Consider the following 23,862-nt stretch of genomic DNA (forward strand, 5'->3'; position numbering starts at 1 on the left):
AAAGGCAGGTGGGGGAGAAAGAGGCGCTCAATCCCTCCCATCATGGAATGTCACAAATCGCATATAGAAGTACAAAAACCAGGTAGAAATTACCTCAAACAACGCCAGATTTCTGTCATAGTAATCGCCTCCCTTGCCAGCTTCTGAGCTGTTCAGGAAAGGACTGTTTTCTTTATGGTTGCCATGACCTGTGAAGAAAAAAAAAGCAGGTTTTGATAAGCAGAGAATGATGCTGTAACCTTGAAGAATCCGTAGGGAAAAACTCATTTGTTTAATTGAATTTGTTTCTTTTTAGTACCTCAAGTCATACAATGTTAACAATATCAAAGGTGTTACTCTCAAGGTAGAGTTTTTTTCTATTTCTACTCCTCTGTTTCATTAAAATGGAATATAAAGACACCTCAAAGTAAAATTTACAAGCGGGGCCACAGCTGCAGTGCTATATGTGCCTGGTGTGTGCTCACCTCTGTAACTGTTTTTATACAGAACAGTGGCAAGCACTGGGACAGCTCCTGTGCATTAGAAATGGCTGCTAATGGTAACAGCAGCCTCAGAGCTGTGTGCCCAACCCAGCCAGATACATTTAGTAAAACTGAACACTTCAAAGGCAGATTCTGTAATGATAATACAAAACAGGTCCCAAAGCAACTTTTTAGTTCTTAAATGCTGTTGGTTATGCACTGTGCCCACTAATCCCCAGACATTCAACACCCTCACTGTGTTCTGAACATTTAAGCTGTGCATTCTTCAGGCTCCTCTTATACTCCTGTACTAAAACCTGATATAATATACACTAAAATCAGAGCATTCTCATATGCAATGAACAATGCTTTAAAAAGAAAATAACATGGAAGATGAGTAGAGTTTTCTGTAGCAAGTAGTAAAAAAAAAAAAAAAAAAGGCAAAAAAAAAACCCAACCAAGGGCACTACAGTTTAAAACAACCTGTGAGGGGGAAAAAAATTAAATTGATTTCCATCTTCAAAATGAGTTCTTGGACATATGTCTCCCATTACCCTCTGCTCAGCAAACAAAAATTCTTCTCTTTTGTCTGTACCTCTTCACTCCCTGCTCTCCCAGCCAATACAAATGAATTATTTCCAAGAGCATCTCCTTAAGAAAGGATTAATCCAAGGAATACCTTTTTCTATTTACAACAGATGTAACCACTACAGAAATTAAAAATGAAAGAAAAAGACATTATTTTCTCAAATGAAAACACTACAAGTTAAAATACTCTACGTTGAATACACCAAAAGTGAGAGACTAAATATCTGGATTTTTGGGTGCATCCTTTAAATGATTACAGTAATCAATTCAACAAGGCTACACTAAATTATTGTAATACAATTCAAGTGAAAATCTCTCTGCATTTTGAAATTTGAATCAACTTACAAAATTAACCTAACAGCAAAGAGGAGATTCCTCCCCTACACATAGTGATCAGCACAAACCACACTGTTACAAAAGTTATTGTTTTAAGCCAAGAAATTATGAGAACACTCAGTCCTATTCTTACTGAGGGGAAGGCATGCATGGAAAGCAGTAGAATTTTCTGGAAATTGCTGACAGGTGCTTTGAACAAAACTGTTGGAAAAACAATATTCACAAAGAAGAGAGGGATTTTAAAGCTTCTGTAAGTAAATACTTAGCTGACCAAAAATATATTAAAAGAGCATCCTATTGTGCTTATGTGCCCAGTGCCCTTCTCACAGCTCTGACAACTGACCTCAAAATGTTCATGAGCTGCTGCCTTTACAAGGGGGCTCAGCTTATTTGCTGACCCCACCTACACATAAGAGATGCTCACTTTGTAGAAAATTGTAGAATTTTTTATATTACTACAAAAATATCAGTAAACTTAACAACACAGCATCAAAATCAAACAGTTATCAACTTAAGCAAAGGTTAAAATCTGCAAAAACTGCTTGCTTGCTGTATTTGTTATACCTATAGTGGAATATACCAGATCAATTTTGCTGCAGTGTGCTGCAGTCCCCCCATCCTGTTGTGGTTAAAGTACATTTACAATTTTTGCTGAGGAAATGGAGTTATCTGCCATATACCTTTTACTCATTAAATTGACAGAAATGATGGTGCAAATTATGACATCAACAGAAATACTGCTGTCTGCTTGATTCTTCAAGCCTCTGGTCTCTGCAGTATCTTCTCCATTATACTTATTAAACACAGCAAGGTCATGGCAACTTTGGCTTGTTTCCTCAATTCCTGTATTATAGTCCTATATTATATAGGAAATCCTATATACTGGTTCAGGTGACAATGTTTGAAATATCAGCCTGGTTTTTATTATCACTGAGTGTTTTTTAAAGCAATTCTTTGCTGCCTTAGTTTTCCTCCTTCCATTGGGAACTCTACCTTATCACTGTCTCAAGTCAGCATAATGGGTGTTCTTTTACTTATAACACTTGGAGAAACTCTCAACCATTTTATGTACAAAATGCTGCTGTTGCCAAGGTACATACATTCATACATTCAATCTCAGTTTTTCAAACAAGATTATAATTGTTTTGCTCTTTCTCAATGCCCTTGTTACCATAATCCACATAACCTCTCCTTAGTTAAGAAAGATTACTTCATACCACTCCTTGAGCCTGACAAAGACCAGTGACTTTAAATGAATCTTCAGCTTGACTGTTATTATTTTTTAGATGCATCTTCATTTTACCACCAGTGTATTTTTCACAATTGATCTGTTCAGAAGACCTCTCTCTCTCTATATATAAAGAGCTTCTATCTTCTCTCTCATTCTCCATTTATACACTCAATTATCACTCAGACCCTTCCCATTAGACTGTCCTTCCAAATGTGACCCCTTGGCATGCTGGCTTTATACACCATCCTGCACACAGGAAGCTCAAACTGAATAGAAAATTCAGTAGAACTAGTGACTGGAAATACAGTATTGATTTTGCAATTGCCAGGGCACACTTTCTTCCAGATGGTTCAGATAGAGATGTACTACGGGCTTTTTACCACATTCACAGCAGCAGCTCCATTGTCCTGAAATAACACACCTATGAATTACTGCAGACAATGCAAAAATAAAAGTGAACTTTCCTGCTGATTTACTGAAGTGCCACCTTAAAGTCCCTCTCAAACACTGTACACTTTCCACAGAAGTGAAGGAGTGTAAGTTTATATGCAAGTTCTTTACAGTGAAATTCTAGTTCCACAAGGATGGAATAAGCAAAACTGGAGCTGCAGAGATGTGTGCTAATCCAAGACTACTACATTGATAACTTCAATACAGCTAATTAAATGACAGCCAAAAATCACCTTCACCCACAGCTGCATGTTCAATGCAATCCCTTCTTTACAAACATGTTCTAAATCAAAGCATTCCTCTCACTTTCTCTCTTCTCACATTGTGCTTCCATTTCAGGAGTAAAACCTCCAGCAAACGACCATTTCCTCAGCAGCAATCACAACTGTACTTTGACAAAACACACCAGGGACTGCAGCACAGTGCAGAAAAAGCTTTCTCCAGTACATTCCCTGTGCCAGTGAGCAAGAGCAGCAGCTTCAGAGAGACTTACTTGTGACTGGAAATACACTATGAATTTCATTCCCTGAGCCAGTGAGCAAGAGCAGCAGCTTCAGAGAGACTTACTTGTGACTGGAAATATACTATTAATTTCATTCCCTGAGCCAGTGAGCAAGAGCAGCAGCTTCAGAGAGACTTACTTGCACGGGACGGGCGCGTTATCTCCATCAGCTTGGGGAGGGAGCGGATGTGGCCTCGGAAAGCCACCCTGGGGAATTCCTGCCCCAGCTGCACCCGGGGACACTTCACATCCTGAGGCACCAAGTCTCCTGGGCAAGCACCATCCTGTGACATGGGCACAGTGCTCCACATCCTTAGTTATCAAGCCTTTGGTCCTGGCCAGTAGCTATGGTGTTAGTTTTTTCATCATGCAAGATTGATTTGCAAGGGACATTGCTCAAAGAGAGAGCTAAATATTCTGCAACAGAGAATAATTTATTTGCCTTAGTCCCTAATTAATCTCAAATTTTGAGGTATTCAAGCTGTATTCCAAGTAGGTTAATGTTTCCTCTTCACTTGTTTCATTGCTTCTCGGTCTTCATTATCTTTCAATAATTAAGGCATTTTATTTCTGAATCCTACCAGTTCTCTTCCAAACCAGATAATTCTATTTGCAAACACCACATCAACTATACAGTTATCTAAACATCTCCAGCAGAGTTCCCTGAACATTCTATTCCCCTACTCAGATATGGGCACAGGTCTAGAGAACAAGCTCCTCATCCTGTGGATCACTTTGTTAGCGTTCAAAAACACGTAATCACGGGCGATTATATGCAGTGCTTTTTATTAAGAGCTCTGGGAATCAGGGTATATTCAACCCAAATCTGACTCCGACCATACATCTGAAATGATCATGTTTTATACTCTATCGTTACATAACTTTCATGTTAATTATTAAACTTATATTGTTCTATTGTATACATAAATTTAGCCCCTCTCTGAATTTCCAACAGTTTCTCACTATTCTTCTTATGGTTATATAATAATTACATTTAATTACTAAACAATCATCACATCTAACAATTATATAATTTATCATACTGCTTACGCAGGTGCAGTTGATCTGGGAAAGCACAAAGCCTAACATTTTAGATTCTATCTTTAACTTTTTCCAGGGTTCCACTATCAACCTGAGTTCCTTAAAATATCAGCGATGATCCATGGAACAAAACCTAAAACCCTCAAGTGTGCACGCTCCCACACACAAACACACACGCTCAGGAAACAGAATAAAAGCAATAAATGGATGTCCAAACTTCTGCGTCACAGCCAAGCAAAAACACTGTGACTAAACTGTAGCAGATATTCTACTGACTGGTTTTACTTTGTTCTCCTCCAAAAGGTTAATGTTGTCTTTACTAAAAAAAAAAATTCAAAAGTATTAAGAACATGGAGGACACTATTCATGCTACTGCTTTCCTTCTGGAAGAGGATGAGGCCAGACACAGTTTCACTGCCTTAGCATGCTGAATGCAAGCCTTTTGTGCAAGCCATTGTGTAACCGAGGGATGAAATCCAGAATTTAGAGAGAATGACAAACAAAAGACATACATGAAAGTAACGAAAAGATTAGTGAGGACAAATGAAAACTGAACAATTAGGCACAGTGATACATACTTTACACAATATTATAAAGAAAAGACCAGGAAGCTTCACAATGATAAGGACTGCTCTGCCAGACTAAAATAATCATTGAGAAAGTAGCAAGAGCAGTTGCATGACTTGACCTGTCAAGGTTTTTTTTCCTCTACTGCCAGTTTCCAAACTCCCTTACAAAAACCACCACTCCCCTACCTCATCACATTTAGATAAAGAAGCAGAAATTAGTAAATCTTTAAAAAACTACAGATTGTTCCATCAGGACATGACTAACCCAGAGATGCTCACCTACTCATGGAAACTTCATCTACCTGGCAAGTTAAGACGTGCTGAAGGCACAGATGGACAGAGCCAGACCAGCTTTAGTCTGACCCACACAGACAACAAAGTGAACACAGCAATGCCAATCAAGCTACAGCAAGGTTAAAACATTAAAGAAAAAACAAATTCTGAAGAGGGCTGAACTTTGATAAGAAACTTCTGCCACTTTGCTTCTCCAGGCACATCAGAGCTGAGCTGATGGCAGCAGGCAGAGGCACACACAGCCTGCTCCCAGCAGCTCAGGAGGAACAGAGCCTCCAACACAGCCCCCAACACAGCCCAGAGGCAGGAGAGCTGCACAGAGCTCCAGACACTGCTGGGACAGGTGAGGGTGGCATGCAGGGCTGCCACAACCCTCCCCGCCTCAAGTACCAAATCCTAAGTGAGGGACTAAATTTCTTCCAATAGCTTCAGTGAGAATCAGAGTTCAAGTCAGAGCTGGAACTGAAATGCTCAGCTGGACCAAGAAACAAGTTGGTTTATTTACCCCCTTATAACCAACAAACAGCAGGTATTTCCTAGAAAACCAGCTCAAAGGACAGCCCAACACTCCTGCCCTCAATGTAATTTAATTTCTGGAGCAGTGTAGAGTTAGTATCTCACTTGTAATTGTACTATACATGTACAGGCTCCTTTGTGTCCACCACAGCAACAAACACTGTGATGAAATAGCCTGTCTAGCAGCTAACACCACATTTTGCAGTTATTCAGACACTATTTCACAAATATTACTGGCCACAAAACCTGTGATAGTTAAGGGCACAAACTGAGCCATTTTCATGCACAGGGAACACCACTTGATCTGACTTTTTTTTTTTTTTAATTAGAACAAAAAATATTCATACTTACAATATTTCATCTAACAGTAACAGTGGAATCTAAGATTAAAATCAGAGCTGATACCCAAGTAGTTGCTGCAGGTTTCCCTTAATGTGAGCAATCTAACAGCAGGCTGTTAAAGCCAACTATCACACAGGCTCACTCCTCACTCAGAAGGAGAGGCTCAATTAGCTGACCCCTGGAGTGCCTCTCTGTGTATGCACCCTGACATGCTGCAAATTACCACTAAAGAGAGCCTAACCTAAATAAAACCCTGATTTACAGATATTGTAAGACAGGCAAAATGTATCCCACTCTGGAAAGCAAGTTAGTTCAGTTCTGATTTATTTGTGTTTTCTCAGATGTTCATGTGTCAGTATGTTCTGCAAATTTCTACACAAGTGGCAATTAAGGCACAATTTACTTTGATTTTTGACCACAAAATCAAAATAGGTTTGCTACACTTAATTGTTCTCACAAGACCTAGAAGCAAATGAATACACCCAAGGTAGGTATTCTACTGGGAAAAAAAATGGAGAAACAATGAGATTGCTCCAAACAGAAATTATTGCATAATCAAGTTTTATTGGTCAGATTACTTAGAGGGCATTTGTTCACAGCCTTATGGATAAAGTTTTAATATAAAAAGCTGCCGATGTCCATTTTTATCACACTTTGGGGGTTTGGTTTGTTTTTAACAGCTCCTGAGACACCATTTCCCAGATGTCAGTGAGGATCATGCTCACACTGTTCCTCCCAAAGGCTGTGTGAAGTTCAGAGCACTCTGCTCATCACTCAAGACCTGCAGGTCTGGGAATTGCTGAGAAACAGAAAATCCTCACCAAGGTGTCCAAGAACCCTGGTATCTCCAATCCCCAGCAGCCAAGCACTCAGGGGTGCTGCAAAGTAAACCAAGAGACTCATTCTAGGATATAACCTAAGAAACATGCAGACAACAATTTGATTTCAAATACATTCCAAGTCTACTCCTATTCATGTGGTTTCTCACATGTGGCTGCAACTAAACAAAACTCATTCATTCTCAGAACTGCTATGGAATATTTTTCTTGGTTCATTCCTGAGATTATACCAAATAATTCAATGCACAATTATGCTTTTGCAGATATCACTGCCTTGACATTTCATTAAGAGAAATCAGACATTGCTTCTTTTCTTAAATTGCTTTCAGCAATTTAGCAAAAATCTTAACCCAACATCAGCAGCAGTCCCAAATAAAGATAACTTTAAGCAATAATAAAAAAAGCCTATTAGAAATACTTGTTTCTCCATGGACAACACACAACTAGCCAGAAACACAAAGAATTTCTAAAATGAAAATTCTGGTTACAAACTCATTTATGGCAGTAGAACAGGCTGCTGACATTACAGGATCTGATAAAAGGAATACTTATTTTCCCTTTAGCTACAAAGTAGTCAGTACTACCCAAAGCACCTTTTTTCATGAAAAACAGAAAGTTGTGATTTAACTTTCATATTTTTAAAGACTGAAAACAATAATTCCTTTATTTAGCAGTAAGAAAAAGACAAAAGTAGCAAAATGACATTCCAAGCTCAGAAAAAAACATTTCTCAAAATGTTTTGAAAAGTCCGTTAAGTTCTTGTTTTGAGGTGGGGGGGGTTTAAATAGGATTATTGTATTTACACCAGAAATAGGAGAAACAGGAAATAACCACTATTGCATCTAGTTAAACAAAACTCATTCAAACTACAAACTAGCCATTGCTAACAAAATAATGAATTGAAATCTGTTAATGTCAGTTCACACAAAACCTTGGACTACCAGGTCATTTCCACTGAAGGTGGAGGAAAGCACGAGCTGTAAAATCCCAGCTGACCCAGTATTTTATCAAAATAAAGGCCAAAGTCACTCTAGATAAGAACCCACGCAACAATGAGGCTGATGAGAGGAAAGCACAGCAGAATAAAAGGACAGATCTTTCCCTGGAGAGCTTTGAGATCTTCTGTACTTGAAATATAGGCTCAAAAAATCAGTTTCACTGGCAACACTGAACACTCACATGCCTGCTCCAGACACACATTTCCATCAGAAACTGCAACTTAAACACCAAACTATTTACATCCATGTTCAAGTTAACAGTATATGTTTTTCATTCACTATTATAACATTATTATGCTATGTAATAACATTATTTACTTCACTGTTAATTGACACTGTCAATATAGTTTTGAGTTTACTGGATTTTACCCAACTAGTAAAGCTGTGATTCTTAAGACTTATTACATACTACACTGCAGTTCACATTTATCATCAGCAACAGTGATGGCACCTATGAAACTGACACAAACAAAGCAAACTGTACCCAAAAACTAAAATAAAAAGCTGTATTATTGATATTACAGTCATTCCTCTGAACCAGTTCAGAGTTCAAAAGATGGCCCTTGCTTGTGCTCTGCTTGAAAGGAACAGCCAAAACCTTCCCAGACAACATCCTATGCAATAGATAGGCTGGAGCCGAGTACAAAATTAAGTATACAATTAAGCACAGATCTTGGATTTATCCCTGGATAAACACCTGTGAAGACTTCTACTGTACTCTTCAAAACTAGATTAGAGAACAGCCTTACCCATCAAGTTGTCTGACCCTACACAACTCAAAGGATTTAGCAATTTAACAACCCTGTGTTTCAGAAAGCATTATTACTATTTTTCAGTTAATACACTGATAGTTTCAGAACACTTATAATTCTTTGTAAGTGCTAATATCAGCATAAAATACTTACCCTTTAGCAACAGTTCTTTGACATTTTCAGTAACTTGGTTTACCATTATTCTTCTTCCAGCTCTTAGCACATTTTTAGTAAATGACTCCCCTGTGAAGTCTTGAGGATTGGACAACTTTAATAATATTGTATTTCCAAAAGAACTGTTTCTACCTGCTCTGCCAAAGTGCTGGCTGCAATGCTGAATTGGACTGATCTCTTCCAAGAGGCAAGAGGTCCTTACAGAAAGTTAAGCTGACACTGATATAATCCTGGCATTATAATCCTTTCAACATGGAGAAAATACACAAATATCAGATCTTAGAGAAAATGCTGCTTGTGAAACCCAAGCCCAGCCACATTTAAGAGGCACATTGCAGTTGTTTGCACACTTACTCAGAAAAGTGTGGCACAAATCTGCTGCTGGCTGAGTGTGGAACCAGAGAGGGTTTTAAACCTGCTAGTGCCATGAAAAGTGTAGCTCTGTGACGTTAGCCCTGCAGGCATTTCAGCTTTCAAGTGAAAACAGTGATCTGTTTCTTTCCATCTTCAATACATTAGAATAGGATGACCCATTAATGGATGAACCACATGTGAGATCAAAAAAAAAAAAAAAAAAATAGAAACAGCAGGATGAAATGGAAGGTTTATATAAGATACACAAGAAATACTAACTTAGAGATTCTCACCACTTCATAATTACCAGAGACCCAACCATTCTGCCCATTCCCATTCAGACCCTCTGCACACCAGCACACACCTCACTAAGATTTAGCTACATGATGGGGTAGGGGCAGTCACCAGGAATACCTGTGTCAATAAAGATGCCAAGGCACTTTTGAGAAATTGGATTTAGGAACTCACATCACTTGGGAGTTTTCATAATATAACCTGTCACTGCCAGATGAAACAAAAATCCCACTATAAAAACAACCTTTATTTCACTGTAATCCACTTCAGAGGTTCTTTCATGTGGAACAGCTCCAGAACCATTTCTCACGATTATCCTCCCCGAAACTCCATCCCCTCACATGCATGAGGACACCTCAGATACAGCACACCTACCTAAATACAGGGAGCAGCATTCTGGTATTTCCCCTGCCTCAGGAAAAGCCTCTTGTCTTGCTACAAAGTGCTCTCACTTTCTCTGAAAGACTGCAACACACATCTATGAGACCAGTATGCAGATTCCATGCAGTATTCTTTCTTTCTGAGATCAAATACAGAAAATTCTTTTCAGCTCCATACATGTTCAACTGACCAGGGCTTCACAGCACAAAAGAGAGAACAACAAAAAAAAAGCCCAAAAAACCACACAGCACTATTTTACCTATTCCCTCCTCCAGCTGAACACAGGGCAAAGAAACAACTGTACAGGCACAAACCTTGGAGTGAGAGAAAGTAGATGGGAACAGTGACCCCTAAAAGCCAGTATTGCCACCAGCTCACAAAACTACAGGGAACAAGTATAAAGAAATAAGGTAAGAGCCAGAATGCTAAATACGCTCCAGAGATACAGAAAATGACAGAAGAAAGGAGATTTAATTACTTTGAACATTTCAATGTATGTACATTCTATTACACAATGTACATTTACAGACATCTATCTACTATCATCCATTCCTGGAAGACAGCAGAAAGACATTGGTAACCACTTCCAAGCTGATTGTGAAACCCTGAATGTCATTGGTTTTCAGTCAGTTAACTCATGCAGAAAGTGCTGAACATCAGATATTTCTTACATTTGAGAAGTACTGTGTTCCATGTGGAAACAAAGTTCATGAGAGTTTGTTTTGTTTTTTTTTAAGCCAAGGAAAAAGGAAAGGGGGAGGGTGTTTCAAGGAGGGAAAAAAAAAAGAAAAAAAAAAGTTAAGCAAATCCAAGGATGACTTTTCAGTGTGAAGTGCTACAAACAGCCAAAACTCACTATAACTCTGGTCATAATACTTACAAGAAATTACAAATCAGCATGATACTTCTCCAAGAAAAGGGAGTCACTCCTTCCCACTGAACATCTCAGAGGGTGGAGGGAGCTCTGACGCTGCACATGATAAAGAGAAAACCACTGTTCTTCTTAAATACAAATATTTTGACACACATTTACAAAGAGCCCACAAGTCTCACAAAACAGCACCACACATTTCCCACAGTGCAGCACAGCACAGATGTCAGGTATCTGGAGAAGCCACAGTGGCTTTTACCATCATTTTACAGAAAGTTCATGTGTTTGCAGGAGCATCAGAACAAAGTGGGTAAGACAGAATAGCTTGGAGAAACTCTTCAAAGAGCAATCAGCAACATTAGATCACTTTTCTGCTTCACCAGTCAGGAATTAGGTAGCTGCACACAATCTAAGCCAGAAAACACTCCAAGATGCATAATAGTGAATTTGCTCCAGCTAAATATGTGCTTCTACTAAAAAGTCCACAATGCAGCGTCTTAAAAGGGCAAAGGCAAAATCCTGCAATTAAATAATTCTCTCTGTGTTGCCTTGAGTCACAGCTTTAAAGCTCCTTGCATGTGTGCTAAAAGGCACCATAGCACAAGGCAGATAATCATCCCACTGTCTGGTTACACAGAATTGGGATTTACCAAACATGACTCAGCTATACCTCATCTCATGATTGGCCACCAAGTGTCAGAAATTAACCCCTGACACTGTCACCAGATTTCCTGGAACTCAGAAACACATCAAGAGTTTAGAGTGGTTTGTGCTGGCCTAGACAAAGAGGACAAGGTAAAAGTTCCACACAGGAGCTGAAGCAAGGGTTGGCTTGTGATGCTCTCAAAGCAGCCATGCCCCAGCTCAGGGTGCAGAACACAAACAGGAATGAAAGGAAAGGAAGGGATGCTGTTGAGGGGATGGGAGTGGCCAAGTGGCACTACTGCCAAACACTTCACATTGTGAAATCACAGGCTGGACAGGTAAAACCTTAGCAGAACAAAGTCCAAAAGATACAGGAGCAGTAGATGCTAAAATCAGATCTGCAAGACCATTAATGAACTTGTACCTTTGTGTCAGCTCTAGATACAAATACATACACTACAGCAAGTAGTAGAAAAAGTAAGATCATTTGTACTATTTGGGAGAGGATCAGCAAGACAAAGCTCCTGAATGCAAAGGGAAGGCAGAAGAGGAACAGTAATGTGCTGTCCTCCATCAGAGGCAGCAGCAGCTCTGCCATCCTCTAGAATTACTCCCAGTCCTGACTCAGATCTGACCAGAGCTGGACTTTGCACACAGTAACTAAGCTCAGGGCTACTCAGCTTGCAAACAGAGACAGGGTCATAAAACAAAGTAGCATTGCTATAGATAATTTTATGGAAAACAATTATACTGCAGGGCATAAAAACTTGTGCTTAACTGCAGCAATCAGCAATGTAAAGTATGCAAGAGCAAGTCTCAACAAATTTGCCCTTCTTAACTCAGCAAATGAGCAGCTTCTAATGGCACACCATAAAAATCCTTTTTTCCCTTTGACATGGAAGTGAAAGTCAGAAGGTTGTATGGTCTGCTTCATGATAAGAGGGTAAATGCAGTGATTGAATGATGTTCCTAATCCCTCAGATAAACAGAAGAAATTGCTGGCTACTGGTAGGAGATGAAACTGAAGGCTGGTAATTAGACTGCAGGGAAAAAATCCCGTGTAGCCTTGTTGAGGCATAATTACCTTGAACCTCTCCACAGCACAGAGTGCCTCTGCCCTACACACAGCTCTGCCAGGATGTGGTTACACAATCCCTGCAAGGCAGCCCCCAGCAGCAGCTCACAGCTTTGATTCTCCTTCTAAAGCAATCGATGGATGGCATCCTCATGACAGGACAGGCCACGTGCCAATCAATGACACAGCTGGGCTTCTAGGACAATGCAGGTCACTTGGGGGGAGAGAAAGGAGCTAATTAAGCATTCTGCATTCAAGAGGACGGACCTGTGGGCCAAAAACCCAGGAGACAAGAGGCAAGCCCAAGATGTGAATACCTGTGGAAATACCATGCCTTACCCATAGGAGCTTCCTGGAGCAGCACTGTGACCATCACACACAGGTGGGATGATGATCACCCTTTCTGCACCCCCAGCAGAACCTCCTCCCTCTCCTTTGCCCAGCCCTGCCTGGCACTGGCCTCTCATCTTCTGCTCAGCAAAATGCCATTTCATTTATATTTCCAATAAGTCTAAAGCTGCATCCAGTCAGCAAAGCATAAGTGCCAAGTTACCAAACCACCCCATTCATCCATCAGCTAATTGAGTAAAAGCTTTTTGGGGGCAATTACCACTTTATTCTGCACGTCAAATTCCATCTCTCTGTCCTACAGAGCACAAAGAATATCAAAAGATGATTAAGAAAGAACTCCACCTGGTGCCTTTAACAGCAACAAAAATCTGAGAAAATGTATTCCCAGATCTGTTCTGACCTGTACATCTGCTGCTCAGACATGATTTAACACTGCTGGAAAGTAAACAACTTTCTTTTCCAAGCCATACCTAGAACCCACCACAAAATCTAAAGCCCTATTAAAAGCCTGCTAGGAAAAAAAAATGCTACTTATTCACTCCAGGAATTCTTTTGATGGTTCAGAAATGACAGTTGTGAAATAGTGTTTAAAATGAAAGTTATAGGGAACAAATAGGCAGTAAACAGGTTACAAAATAACCTCCAGACAGTTACATATATATATATATATATATATATATATATATATATATATATATATATACAGTTACAGTATACAAAATGTTGGCATATTCAAATTCCAGAGGTTTACATGCATTCCAAGGGCTGTATTTTTGTGTAGACCTATTAAATTTAAACACAGTCACATTAACTGTCATGTATTTGAGTCTGTGAAAAGACTAATTTTTTGTGTATGTATTTTATGTTGCCTGCTTAAAACAAAGATATTGTTTGCTTGGCAATTGCTACAGCAGCCACTGTGAAAGATGCTCAGTCCTCCATGCATGACAAAATCCAAGTATGCTGAAAGAAATCATCCAAAGCAGCTGAACTGAAAGAACAAGAACAGTACTACTCATTGCTAAGGGATCACTTGGCAGCATTTAAACAGTTGCCTATTGAAAACTAATAATTAAGAAAGAGGTTTTACTAAATCAAACAAAAAAAACACCCTGAAACTTTATTATCTGAGCATAAAAATCAGCTTAGTACAATTAAGAGATGCAAAATTTCCAATTCAGAGGTTACTGAAGACAAAGGAAACACCCCTAAATTGTAATTCAAATAGGCTTTAAACCATGTCTTAAAAGGGTGCATTTTTCTTCCCTGTAATTCAGGTCACAGAACAAAGTATTTAAAGAGCAACCTTGAACCAACAAGTTGAGGACATGGACCTTTTGATCAAAGAAATCTTGCTCCATGTATTGGTGCTAACAGCAATTTTTCTGTAATTTAAAGCAATGTGCACATTATTTGTTGCATCACAATCAACAACAGATGTGAATCCTTAACTTGGTCTTGGAAGGGGAAAGTCACCAAATGCAGCTTTGCTCTCCCTGTGGCACTGGGTATCCCCCATCCTGTCACCTGCACTTCAAAACAAGGCAGTGGTCACCAACTCTGAGTTTTCTCAAGGTGGTTGTTCCAACCTCAGCCAACAGCATTTATTAGGCTACATTTTTAGGTTTGGCTACATTTACAAGGCTAAATTTATTAGATTTGGCTACATTTCCTAGTCAATGAGACTGCAAACTACCTTAAGTCTTCATTCTACACAGAACTTTAGAGCAAAAGCCAAAATTAAATTTTACACTGAAAAGCACACAAAAACTTATACTTTAATTTTGTTGCAGCAGGGAAAAGGAAGCAGATGTCACTATTTTCTTTGAGCAAGTGAAACACTGAAGAAATTTGTAAGGGGAAACTGAATAACACACATAGATCAATTTGATACATGAGAGAGAGCTGTAAGACAAACAAGACATCCAAAAATGTACTTAAAATTCTTAAGAAAAGTTCAGAGATTGTATAGGAGATATTACTTCAGTATTATTAAAATATTCCAAAACTTAGACTCAACTCCAGTTTGGAATGGCAGCTTAGCAAGCACAGGCAGAGAGAATTAGTTAAAAACTCCACGTCTTCTCATGATTTTTTTTTCTTTTCTACAACTGCTGAGCCTTCTAATGCAGGTGTTCTCCAAAACACCAAATATCTGCAGCTGCAAAAGACCAACAGAGGCTTGTTTGGGTTTTTTCAACAATCTTCCCTTAGGTTTTTGCACCATACAGACCCACACACACACACACGGGTACGGGAGCTGCTTTCACATCACTCAGACACATCACAGAGATTCCTCCCAGAGCTTTTCCAAATAACTGGAATACCAGAGAACCCACAAAAAGGCCCATGTTTTCCTATATTTAGCCGGGTCTCCTGTTCACCAGCAGCTGGCACCACCATCCCCTTGGTACGGGACAGCTGCAGCCTCTCAGCTCAGCCCCAATCACTGCACAAATTAGAAGAAGCAGGAGACATGCTCAGCAAAAGCAGCAGTTTGTGCAGCAACAAGAAGTTTTTTGCTCTCCTGGACAAGCATTTTAACAAGTTAAACCTTCCTACACTACAAGCCAATAAAATAAAATAGAGGTATCGACCACGGGCTCCAGGAAAATGAGCTCCTCAGAAGAATTCCTTTGATTACAGGGTATAAAGAAGTATGTACCACCTCCTTCACCCACCCAGATATTATAAACAGCTAATTATGTCACAAAGCACTTTTCCACTCTCATTTTTCACATGCCAAACTCTTATCTTTCCTTATCTGAAGCAAGAGTCCACTTCTCTATGCACCTGCATTGCTGAGGAAAGCATTGTGGAATTTAGCACTGCAATCATTGCTGGGCTAATTGCTGATTGCTCAAACAGAAAGCAAAAGAATTGGAAAAAAAAAAAAAAAAAGAACAAAAAAGGGAAAGAAAAGGAAAAAAGCCCTAACAACAAAAAAACCTTCCAGGACTTCTTAAGTATGACCCTGCTGCTAAGACCCCTTTCAGGATCTGCACTGAAAACCATAATTATTGCTGTGGATCCCACAGGTACTCTTTCTGAAAAGAAAAAAATATTCACATATTTAGCACTGACAGGACACCTTTAATATTTCCAAATTTACACATCATACTTTTCAGAGAGAGGAAAACAGACACCAGCAGAACAGGGAAAAAAACCTCTTCCCATCAAAACGTTACTACACTGAAAAAGATGCAGTCTCCATTCCATTTTCAGTAAGAGAACAATTAACAAACCACCAGAAAAGACAGTTCACTGACATCAGTACTGCTATTCTCAGGTTACTTTCTTTTCTCTGAAACAATTCAGAGGTTCTGCCTCAACTCCACCCCAGGCTGCCTCCTCTATGACCTTTCTGCAGCTTTTAGGCAACACAAAAAATGCTGAAGACGCCTGTGCTAAGAGATTATGCAAAAATATTCCACTATGACCACCATAACAAACAGTGCCATTTAGCCACACTGCTGCCAGCAGTTCTTAAGATAACTTAAATGAAATTTAGACATGTTTCTGTTGTCCTATTTAGCCCTACTGTCTAATTTATTACGACTGATTTTATCTTATCTCTGAACTTGGCCAAAACACCTACGTGTAAGAATTAGGCACTTTGAAGAAGAATTTTTGAATGATTTATGTGTCCCCATTAAAAGTATCTTCAGACACATCTCATGTGAGCTTGCAAAAATCTTGCAAAATACTGAGAATCTTTACGGTAAGTTACCACAGATTAAAGCAGTGAACCAGGAAGTTTGAAGCAAAAGCACACTGCTATCACACCAGAACTTTACCCACATTTTCCAAAGCAGCTCACTGCAAATGAGCAGCACAACCTGCTGCTGCACAACAACACTGAGCACACTGACACAGAATGCAAGCTCGAGGCAAAGGTCCCAAGTCTAGTTAGAGAACTCTGGGCTTGGAGGAAGCCATGTGATAACTGGAACAAGAGCAGAGCAATTCCTTGGCAAAACCAAGGGTGGCAGCTGACCAAAGCTAGTTAGTGACACCAAGCTGATTAGTGTCTCCTTTCCACACAAAAGTCAAGGGAAGATAAATAACTTCCCACAGGACACATGACATTGCCACACTTTGGTTAACTGGGTGCACAATGACTGTGGAGCTGAGATTTCTATTAAAGCAAAGTGTATTTGGTTTTTTAAACACTATTCAGACCCCACTGTCCCTCTTTTTGCCCTGTGTACCCAACCTAATATGCTGGCTTTATTTCAAAGACAGAGGGGATGCCAAATTCACATTTCTCATCCCTGACGATCCATAAAGAAGGGCTCACGTGTTTATCATAGGATCACAGGATAATTCTTTGTACTTCTTTTTCTAAATGAAAGATGTCAAAGTCTATTATAAGCAGTGGCAGTCAGTGGAACCTACTTAGAAATAAAAGGCTGATTTTATTCATAAGCAAGCACTGGAACTATCTGACAAGGCTAAATTATTGCACACTGACTAATGCCTTCTTATGGAAATGGTTGACAAGAAATTCTGTTGCAGAACAGTTACACATCTGCAGATGTGAAACTTGATGTCCTAAAAAAAGCAAAATTCAGGAAAAAAAAAAAAAAAGCCTTCAAAACCAGAGATATGACAAATGAAGGCAGCGGTAAAAAGATCAAACCAAAAAAAGAATCCACCAGAATCATAGGCAACAGCCTAAGATATTGGGCAAGGAGCACTGCACAGCACAGCCTGCAGACTGTTACAGAGCAGCTACAAACAGCTGCAGTGCCATGGCCACACTCTGCAAGGGCCATGTCCTTACTGAGTCACCTCAACCCATCCAACCAAACTGAGCAATCCAAACAAGTCCTGGAACCAGGTTCTGAATAGCAAGCTGACTAAATAAAATCTTCCCAGCAGAAGGTTCACCAGAACAACTGCAACCAGTTTCTCACACTGCCTGTGGTGGGGCTATGTGAGGGCACAGACAGCTGCACACAGGCACTGCTCTGTGTGCATCCATGTGCCAGGAACAACTGTGGGCACTTGGGTAAGGCCAGCACCTACAACCTGAACCCTGCACTCAAGTCACACAGTTTATCTTATCTCCAATCAGGGGCATCCCCAACACCAACAAACCCCTCCATGAGCGCTGTAATCAGCTGCCACAGAAGGCTCTGCAGGCTCCAGCCAGTGCTGAAGAGCTCGGAGATATTCTGCCTTCAACAGGAGCTGCCACCTCTGCTGTCACATCATCAACATCCCCTGTGTGAGAGGCCAGGGTAACTGCACAGGATGTAGAAACCAGCACCAAAACCGAAAGGAGTAACACAAGATTGAGCTCAGATTCCCCTCTACAGAGCTACAAACCAAGAAACCCAGAGAAAAACAGAAAAGGTTACTGAGGAAGAACATGCTTGTCAGGACAGGTAGGCAAGACACATCTCTTCATACACACACCCCGAGGATATGAAACAATACTTAATTACTGTGAAAGTAAATTAAAAAATGGAAGGCAGTTAGAGTTCAAACAAAAACAGAACTAGCTACCATATATTAGTAGAGAAATTACTAGATATTTATCAGCTTTAAAATAGAGAGACTCAGCTAACTTCCAGCAGCATGGCTGTGCACTGCAGCTGGGATGGCATCATGTTAGAGGCCACAGCCTGCCAGTGACTGATGGAGTGTGACAGGAGCTGAGTGGGAATCCTCAAGTGGGTTGGTTGCACACATCCTACAGGCAGCCTCATACCTAAATAAGAGGTGGTTTGAGTTGGCCTTCCTTTATCCACCATGGCAGCAGCTTCCACAAGCCACACTTACCAACCCATGGCCAAAGCTAGCTACTGGAAAAAGCATTCCAGGAGGTGTCCACCTCGACCTGCTGAGATGGGTAAAAAACACCTGTTACTTTCATACACACAGGGACTGCATGGTAAGCAGGCTGAGAGTGAAACAGTCCTATTTTACAAAACAAATTAAGGGCCCTGCACAGCCTTTAGGGCTAGTGCCTCAAACTGTCTGTAGTAACAGACAGCTTGGGAAAAGCACCTCCCTTTCATCACCCTAAAGCACCCACACTAGGCATGGAAAGAACGGGCATTAGGGCTATGTCAGCTACTTGGTCTTCAAAATCTAAAATTTCCTTGAAAATGATACAAAGTAAGAAAGAAACTCCCAGTGCACACACATGGGAGATTGAAAAGCGTATTCTCAGAGAAATTAGCAAGTTAACAAGGCAGAACTGAACTTTGTTCTTATGGCAGTTAGTATCACACAGCAAAATAACCCTGTTGCCTTCCCTAAGCACAGGCCTGACGTGTGCAGCTCCCTTCAGGGATTACTGTACATTCAGGTACATTTGCAGTCGGAGAAGTTTGACTGCACAGGCAAGGAAGATCAGGTCAGGTGTTTACTGCTTTGTCTTTTGTTGCCTAGAGTCACTCATGATTCACAGAGGGTAAGTCAGATTCACCAGATGAACCCATGGGAAGATCCTCTTCCTAAAGGTTACAGAAAGCTAAACATAACCAAGGCAGGAAAAAAAAAAAAAAAAAAAAAAAAAGGAACAGATTGCACAAAGAGCTAAAACAACCTTGTACCAGGACTATATTGCTGCCCAAATCTAAGTGTCCTTCACATTCCCAATAGAAACACTCACTGTATTTAAAGTGATTTATATCTAAAAGTCACAGCAAAACACCAAGACAGGCTGAGCACTCCCATCAGCTGCCTAGTTAAAGAATGTAGTTCTCACCACCCAAAATCCCCTCCTACTTACGTGATCTTCTTCTGAAATTGGAATAAATTAACCCCCAAGAAAGAGCAGCAGCTCTGCCTGGCAGGAGCAGTTGAGAGAGCCACAGAGGCACAAAGCACTTGCTGTAGTATTCAAGGGCCCGGTTTGCAGGAGACAGACCTTGCAGGGCAGCCGCGTTTTTTAGGATGATATAAACAACTAAAGCAGACACCGTTAAATTCGGCTAATTTAACTGCATTCTCTATCACCCGTTTATTTTCGCAGTGGAGCACTGAAAACATCTGAGCCTATCTCCACGCACTCTTATCACCTCCGGAGAAGGGAGCCTGTGGGAGCACCGATAAGAGCCATACCCCGGGCCAGTCCCGCTCCCCCCGCACCCCGGGCTATCACCCAGCGCCGGGGGGGCGGAGGGAACCCCGGGCTGGCTCCGGGGAACCCCGCACCAGGGCATCCCCGGCTGCGCCGCCCCCGCTCGGCCCGGCCCGGCCCGGCCCGGGGCTGGCACGGGCGGCAGCGCTGTCCCGGCGCGCCGGGCTCCGCGTCCCGGCCGTGGCAACAGCGGAGCCGCCGCCGCCCGGCGCTCCCGGGGGGCTCCTCCCCAGGGCGCGGCGCCCCGAGCAGCCCGGCAGGCACCGCCAGCGCCCCCGCCTTTGTGTCGGCCGCAGCCGGCGGCAGCGGGGCGGGAGCCGCGCTCCCCGAGCCCCGGAGCGTGGGCACCGCCGCCCCCCGCCCGGCCGTGCCCGCTCACCGTCGGAGCTGACGGTGTCGTAGGAATCGCCGGGGGCGGGCGCCGCGGCCGGCTCCCGGTAGTCCACCCAGCTGAGCCCTTCTACGCTGTCGTACTCGGCGCGGGGCTTGTCCTCCACCGGCACCACGGTGAAGTGCGGCATGGCTGGCGGGGCGGAGAGGGCTCCCCGCGGCACCGCGGCGAAGCAGGCGGGACGCGGCGCGGAGCCGGCGGCGCATTCCTGCCCCGTGCGGTCACTTCCTCTCAGGAAACCGCGCTCCTCAACTCCACCCATTCCAGAGCGAGCGCCGGGGCGGTGCGGATCCCGCCGCCCCCGGGGCCGCCGCGCCAGCACCGGGCGCGGGGGCGGGGGTCGCTCCGCCGGGCGGCCGCGCTCGGCGGCGGGGGCGCGGGGAGGGGCCGGAGGCGGCGAGGGGAAGGGGGAGCCTTCCTCCCGCATTCATCGTGACAGGAGCCGGGCCCGGGGGCGGCGGGAGCGGGGCGGGGCGGAGCGGGCGCCCTCCGCCGCCGCCCTCCCTTGCGGGCGCTGCCGGGCCGCCTCGGGGAGGAAATTTCCCCTCCATCGTGGCCCGGGCTCCCTCCCCTCCCCTGCCGCCGCCGCCGCCGCCATTTGCTAGGCGGGAGCGATGCGCGGGGAGCGGCGGCGGGGATGGAGCCGGGTGATCCAGGAGCGCCTGGAGGGACGGGGTGGTGCGGGCGAGCATCACCAAGTGAGCCGCGGGCAGCGGACCCGGGATCCCGCCGGGCCGGGCAGTGAGAGTACTATTTAGGGATATCACGGCTGGTTATCCTTAGTTAGGGATATCACCGCTCCCAGCAGCCGGTTCCAGCCCGGCGTGGGGCTGGCGGACAAGCGGAAGGCGCAGTGGTACCCGGAGAGCCGGGTGTGCGCCCGGTGCCGGTACCGGGCGATGTGCAGGATGCCGGTACCCGGTGTGTACAGGATGCCGGTACCCGGTGTGTGCAGGATGCCGGTACCAGGCGATGTGCAGGGTGTCGGTATCGGGTGTGTACAGGATGCCGGTACCCGGTGTGTGCCGCTGTCCCCGCTTCCTGTGCCTGCAGTGGCAGCGCTGCGCTTTCCCGTGCGCTCGCTCCGGCTCCGGCGACACGAAGCCCCAGGCAGGGACGCGGCAAGCGGAGCAGCCCACGAGAAAGGGGAAGATGGCAGCGCTGAGGGCTGCGGGCAGATCGGGCAGGGCAGATTTGCATGCGGGCCGAGGTGTCGGTAGCCGGATGCAAAGCAGGCACAGTTGCTAAGGCAGCAGACGGATGCAGCGTGGCCCTGCCGCTCACACGGGCTCGGGGGGACACCATTGTTCCGTGCCACTCCGGAGGCAGAGCGGTGACATCCCCTCTGTACAGCCCAGGGCACGCAGCCACCCCACTCCCCGAGTGAGCAAAATGAGATATCGCCTTCACATTTGTCGAAGCTGGCACCAGCAGCGGGTATCTTGGCCTTCACGTGGAGTTTGAACTTGAATTAATAGGGGATAATGCCATTTATTGTCTGCATTTGAAAGCTGGCCTTGACAAGTGAAGGATCCCTTTTTAATGTGTTGTGTAATCATCAGGACAAAACTCTGTAAAACAGTTTGTGTATTTTACTGGGGACTGTCAATTCACACTAATTCTGTAGATTTCTGTAAACTAAAATATTCCCTATTGAAGAAATGTACAGTGACAAGACATCCCAGCACAGCTGTAAGATTTGTCTTTGGATCCCACAGGAGTCTGCAGGAGGATGCAAAGCTTGGAGCAGAGAAGGGGCTGAGGCTGGACCTTTCCTGTGCTCCCCCCTTACCCCCAGCTTTCTGAATATGTCCTGCCTTTCTGACAAAGCACCCCCCAGGTCACTGACAGGAAGAAAAATTTGTAATGAGCAGGGGAGAGACAAACATGAGGGAGAATGCTTTGTTCACGAGAGCAGACTAATAAGTCTACTTTTAATTACTTGGGGTTTGAAATGAACGTGAAGGATCCATGCTGTGGAGTGACTGCTGCCGGGGGGGTGCAGGTCTCTCAGTTCACTTAGCACAGGGCTGCTGGTGGACCACCTCTGGGGCAAGTCAGGGTGATTCCACCTCTTGGTATTGATCAGACAGGTGGAAAGACTTCTAAGACTCCTGTGCTTTCATATAACCTACATTTTACTTTTGACACTTAGCTCTGTTCGTGGAAAAAAGGATCTTCATGTGGCTGTGTGTATCTCTGTAAACAGCCTTATCAATTTTGGAGGAGATTTTAAAAAAGAACAGCATTTCCTCTGTTGAAAACTCCTAGTTTCTTGAAGACTTAGGTTGAGATTTTTTTTTTTCCAGTAACCCTAAAATGAGCGTGTTTGTATATGTGATCCCCTGAGATCTATAAAGTTTTACTTGCAATTTCTCTGAACAAGCAATAATTTTATCCCCCAGAGGAAAGTAGAACAATGGGCCAAAAAGTAGCATTTTCTGTTTTATCCTCTATGGTTGAATTACATTTCATTAGTGTTCATTTAAAGTTTGACCTTACAAGATAAACCCCACCAAAAACCACCAGGAAAATTAATTGATAGGGGACAAATAATTTTATATACAAAAGGGGCAAGATGCTAATTCATCATTAAGCATGTTTGTTCATGTTCAGTCTTCTTTCCACTTTTCCACTTTATAAAGGTTTTGAGTGAAAGTGTCTGCTCTAAGTAAGCTGGCCTAGAAGAAGGAGGCAGGGACTGCAAGAAATAAGTCTCCAAAGTTAATGTTTTTGGAGTCCTGCTTATTCAGGAAGAAGCATTAAAATGGGTGTTTCCCTCTCATAGCACTTTGGAAAGCAGATATGGCAAGGATACACTGCTCTTTAGGCACCAAAACTGCATCTATGCCATCACAGAACATTTTAGTTTCATAGAATCAGTGGTACTGAAATTGTAACCCATGAGCAGAAAAAGTTAAAAAAAATTTAAGCTCATGCACATGTACCAGCAACTCCCTTCTGTGGAATGGAAGCGATATCCAAATGCCTTAGCAGAGAATTGAGCCCTAGGAAACCATTCAAGTCTATTGAAGCAAAAATATTTCTTTTGTCTAAGGACAAGGGTCCTTTACTGACTTGCAGAAAGACTGTATTTAGAGATGAGAAGTTATCTACCCAGATCAACTTTGTTCAGCATCTGATTTTTAAGAGACCACAATTCAACCTGGATAATTATTTTTTTCTAAGGTTAATAAGTGACTGTTACTCTGAATGGTATGAGGGGCTCTCAAAATTTGCCTGATATGAATATGAAACTGGATGATCTACAGTACTACAGTATTTACCTGAAAACAACACTGCTATCT

The 23,862-nt window shown here is 42.8% G+C and overlaps 1 protein-coding gene across 3 annotated transcripts in view; it reads right to left on the reverse strand.

Annotated features, from left to right (window-relative positions):
• The window catches only part of SLC12A4 (solute carrier family 12 member 4), a 47,798-nt gene extending 27,066 nt beyond the window's left edge, over nt 1-20,732 (reverse strand). The window contains exons 1-2 of one of the 3 annotated variants that reach the window (XM_063167797.1): nt 20,543-20,732; nt 94-188 (exon numbers count right to left, since the gene is read on the reverse strand). In XM_063167797.1, the coding sequence (XP_063023867.1) occupies nt 94-188; nt 20,543-20,684 (237 nt within the window). In that variant the 5' untranslated portion in view covers nt 20,685-20,732. Of the gene's footprint in view, nt 1-93; nt 189-3,707; nt 3,962-20,542 lie in introns of those variants that run through there. The other 2 variants (XM_063167799.1, XM_063167800.1) reach the window with 2 other exon arrangements.
• Nucleotides 20,733-23,862: the final 3,130 nt, after the last annotated feature.

This window comes from Melospiza melodia, chromosome 13 (assembly GCF_035770615.1).
Source record: "Melospiza melodia melodia isolate bMelMel2 chromosome 13, bMelMel2.pri, whole genome shotgun sequence".
NCBI lineage: Eukaryota > Metazoa > Chordata > Aves > Passeriformes > Passerellidae > Melospiza > Melospiza melodia.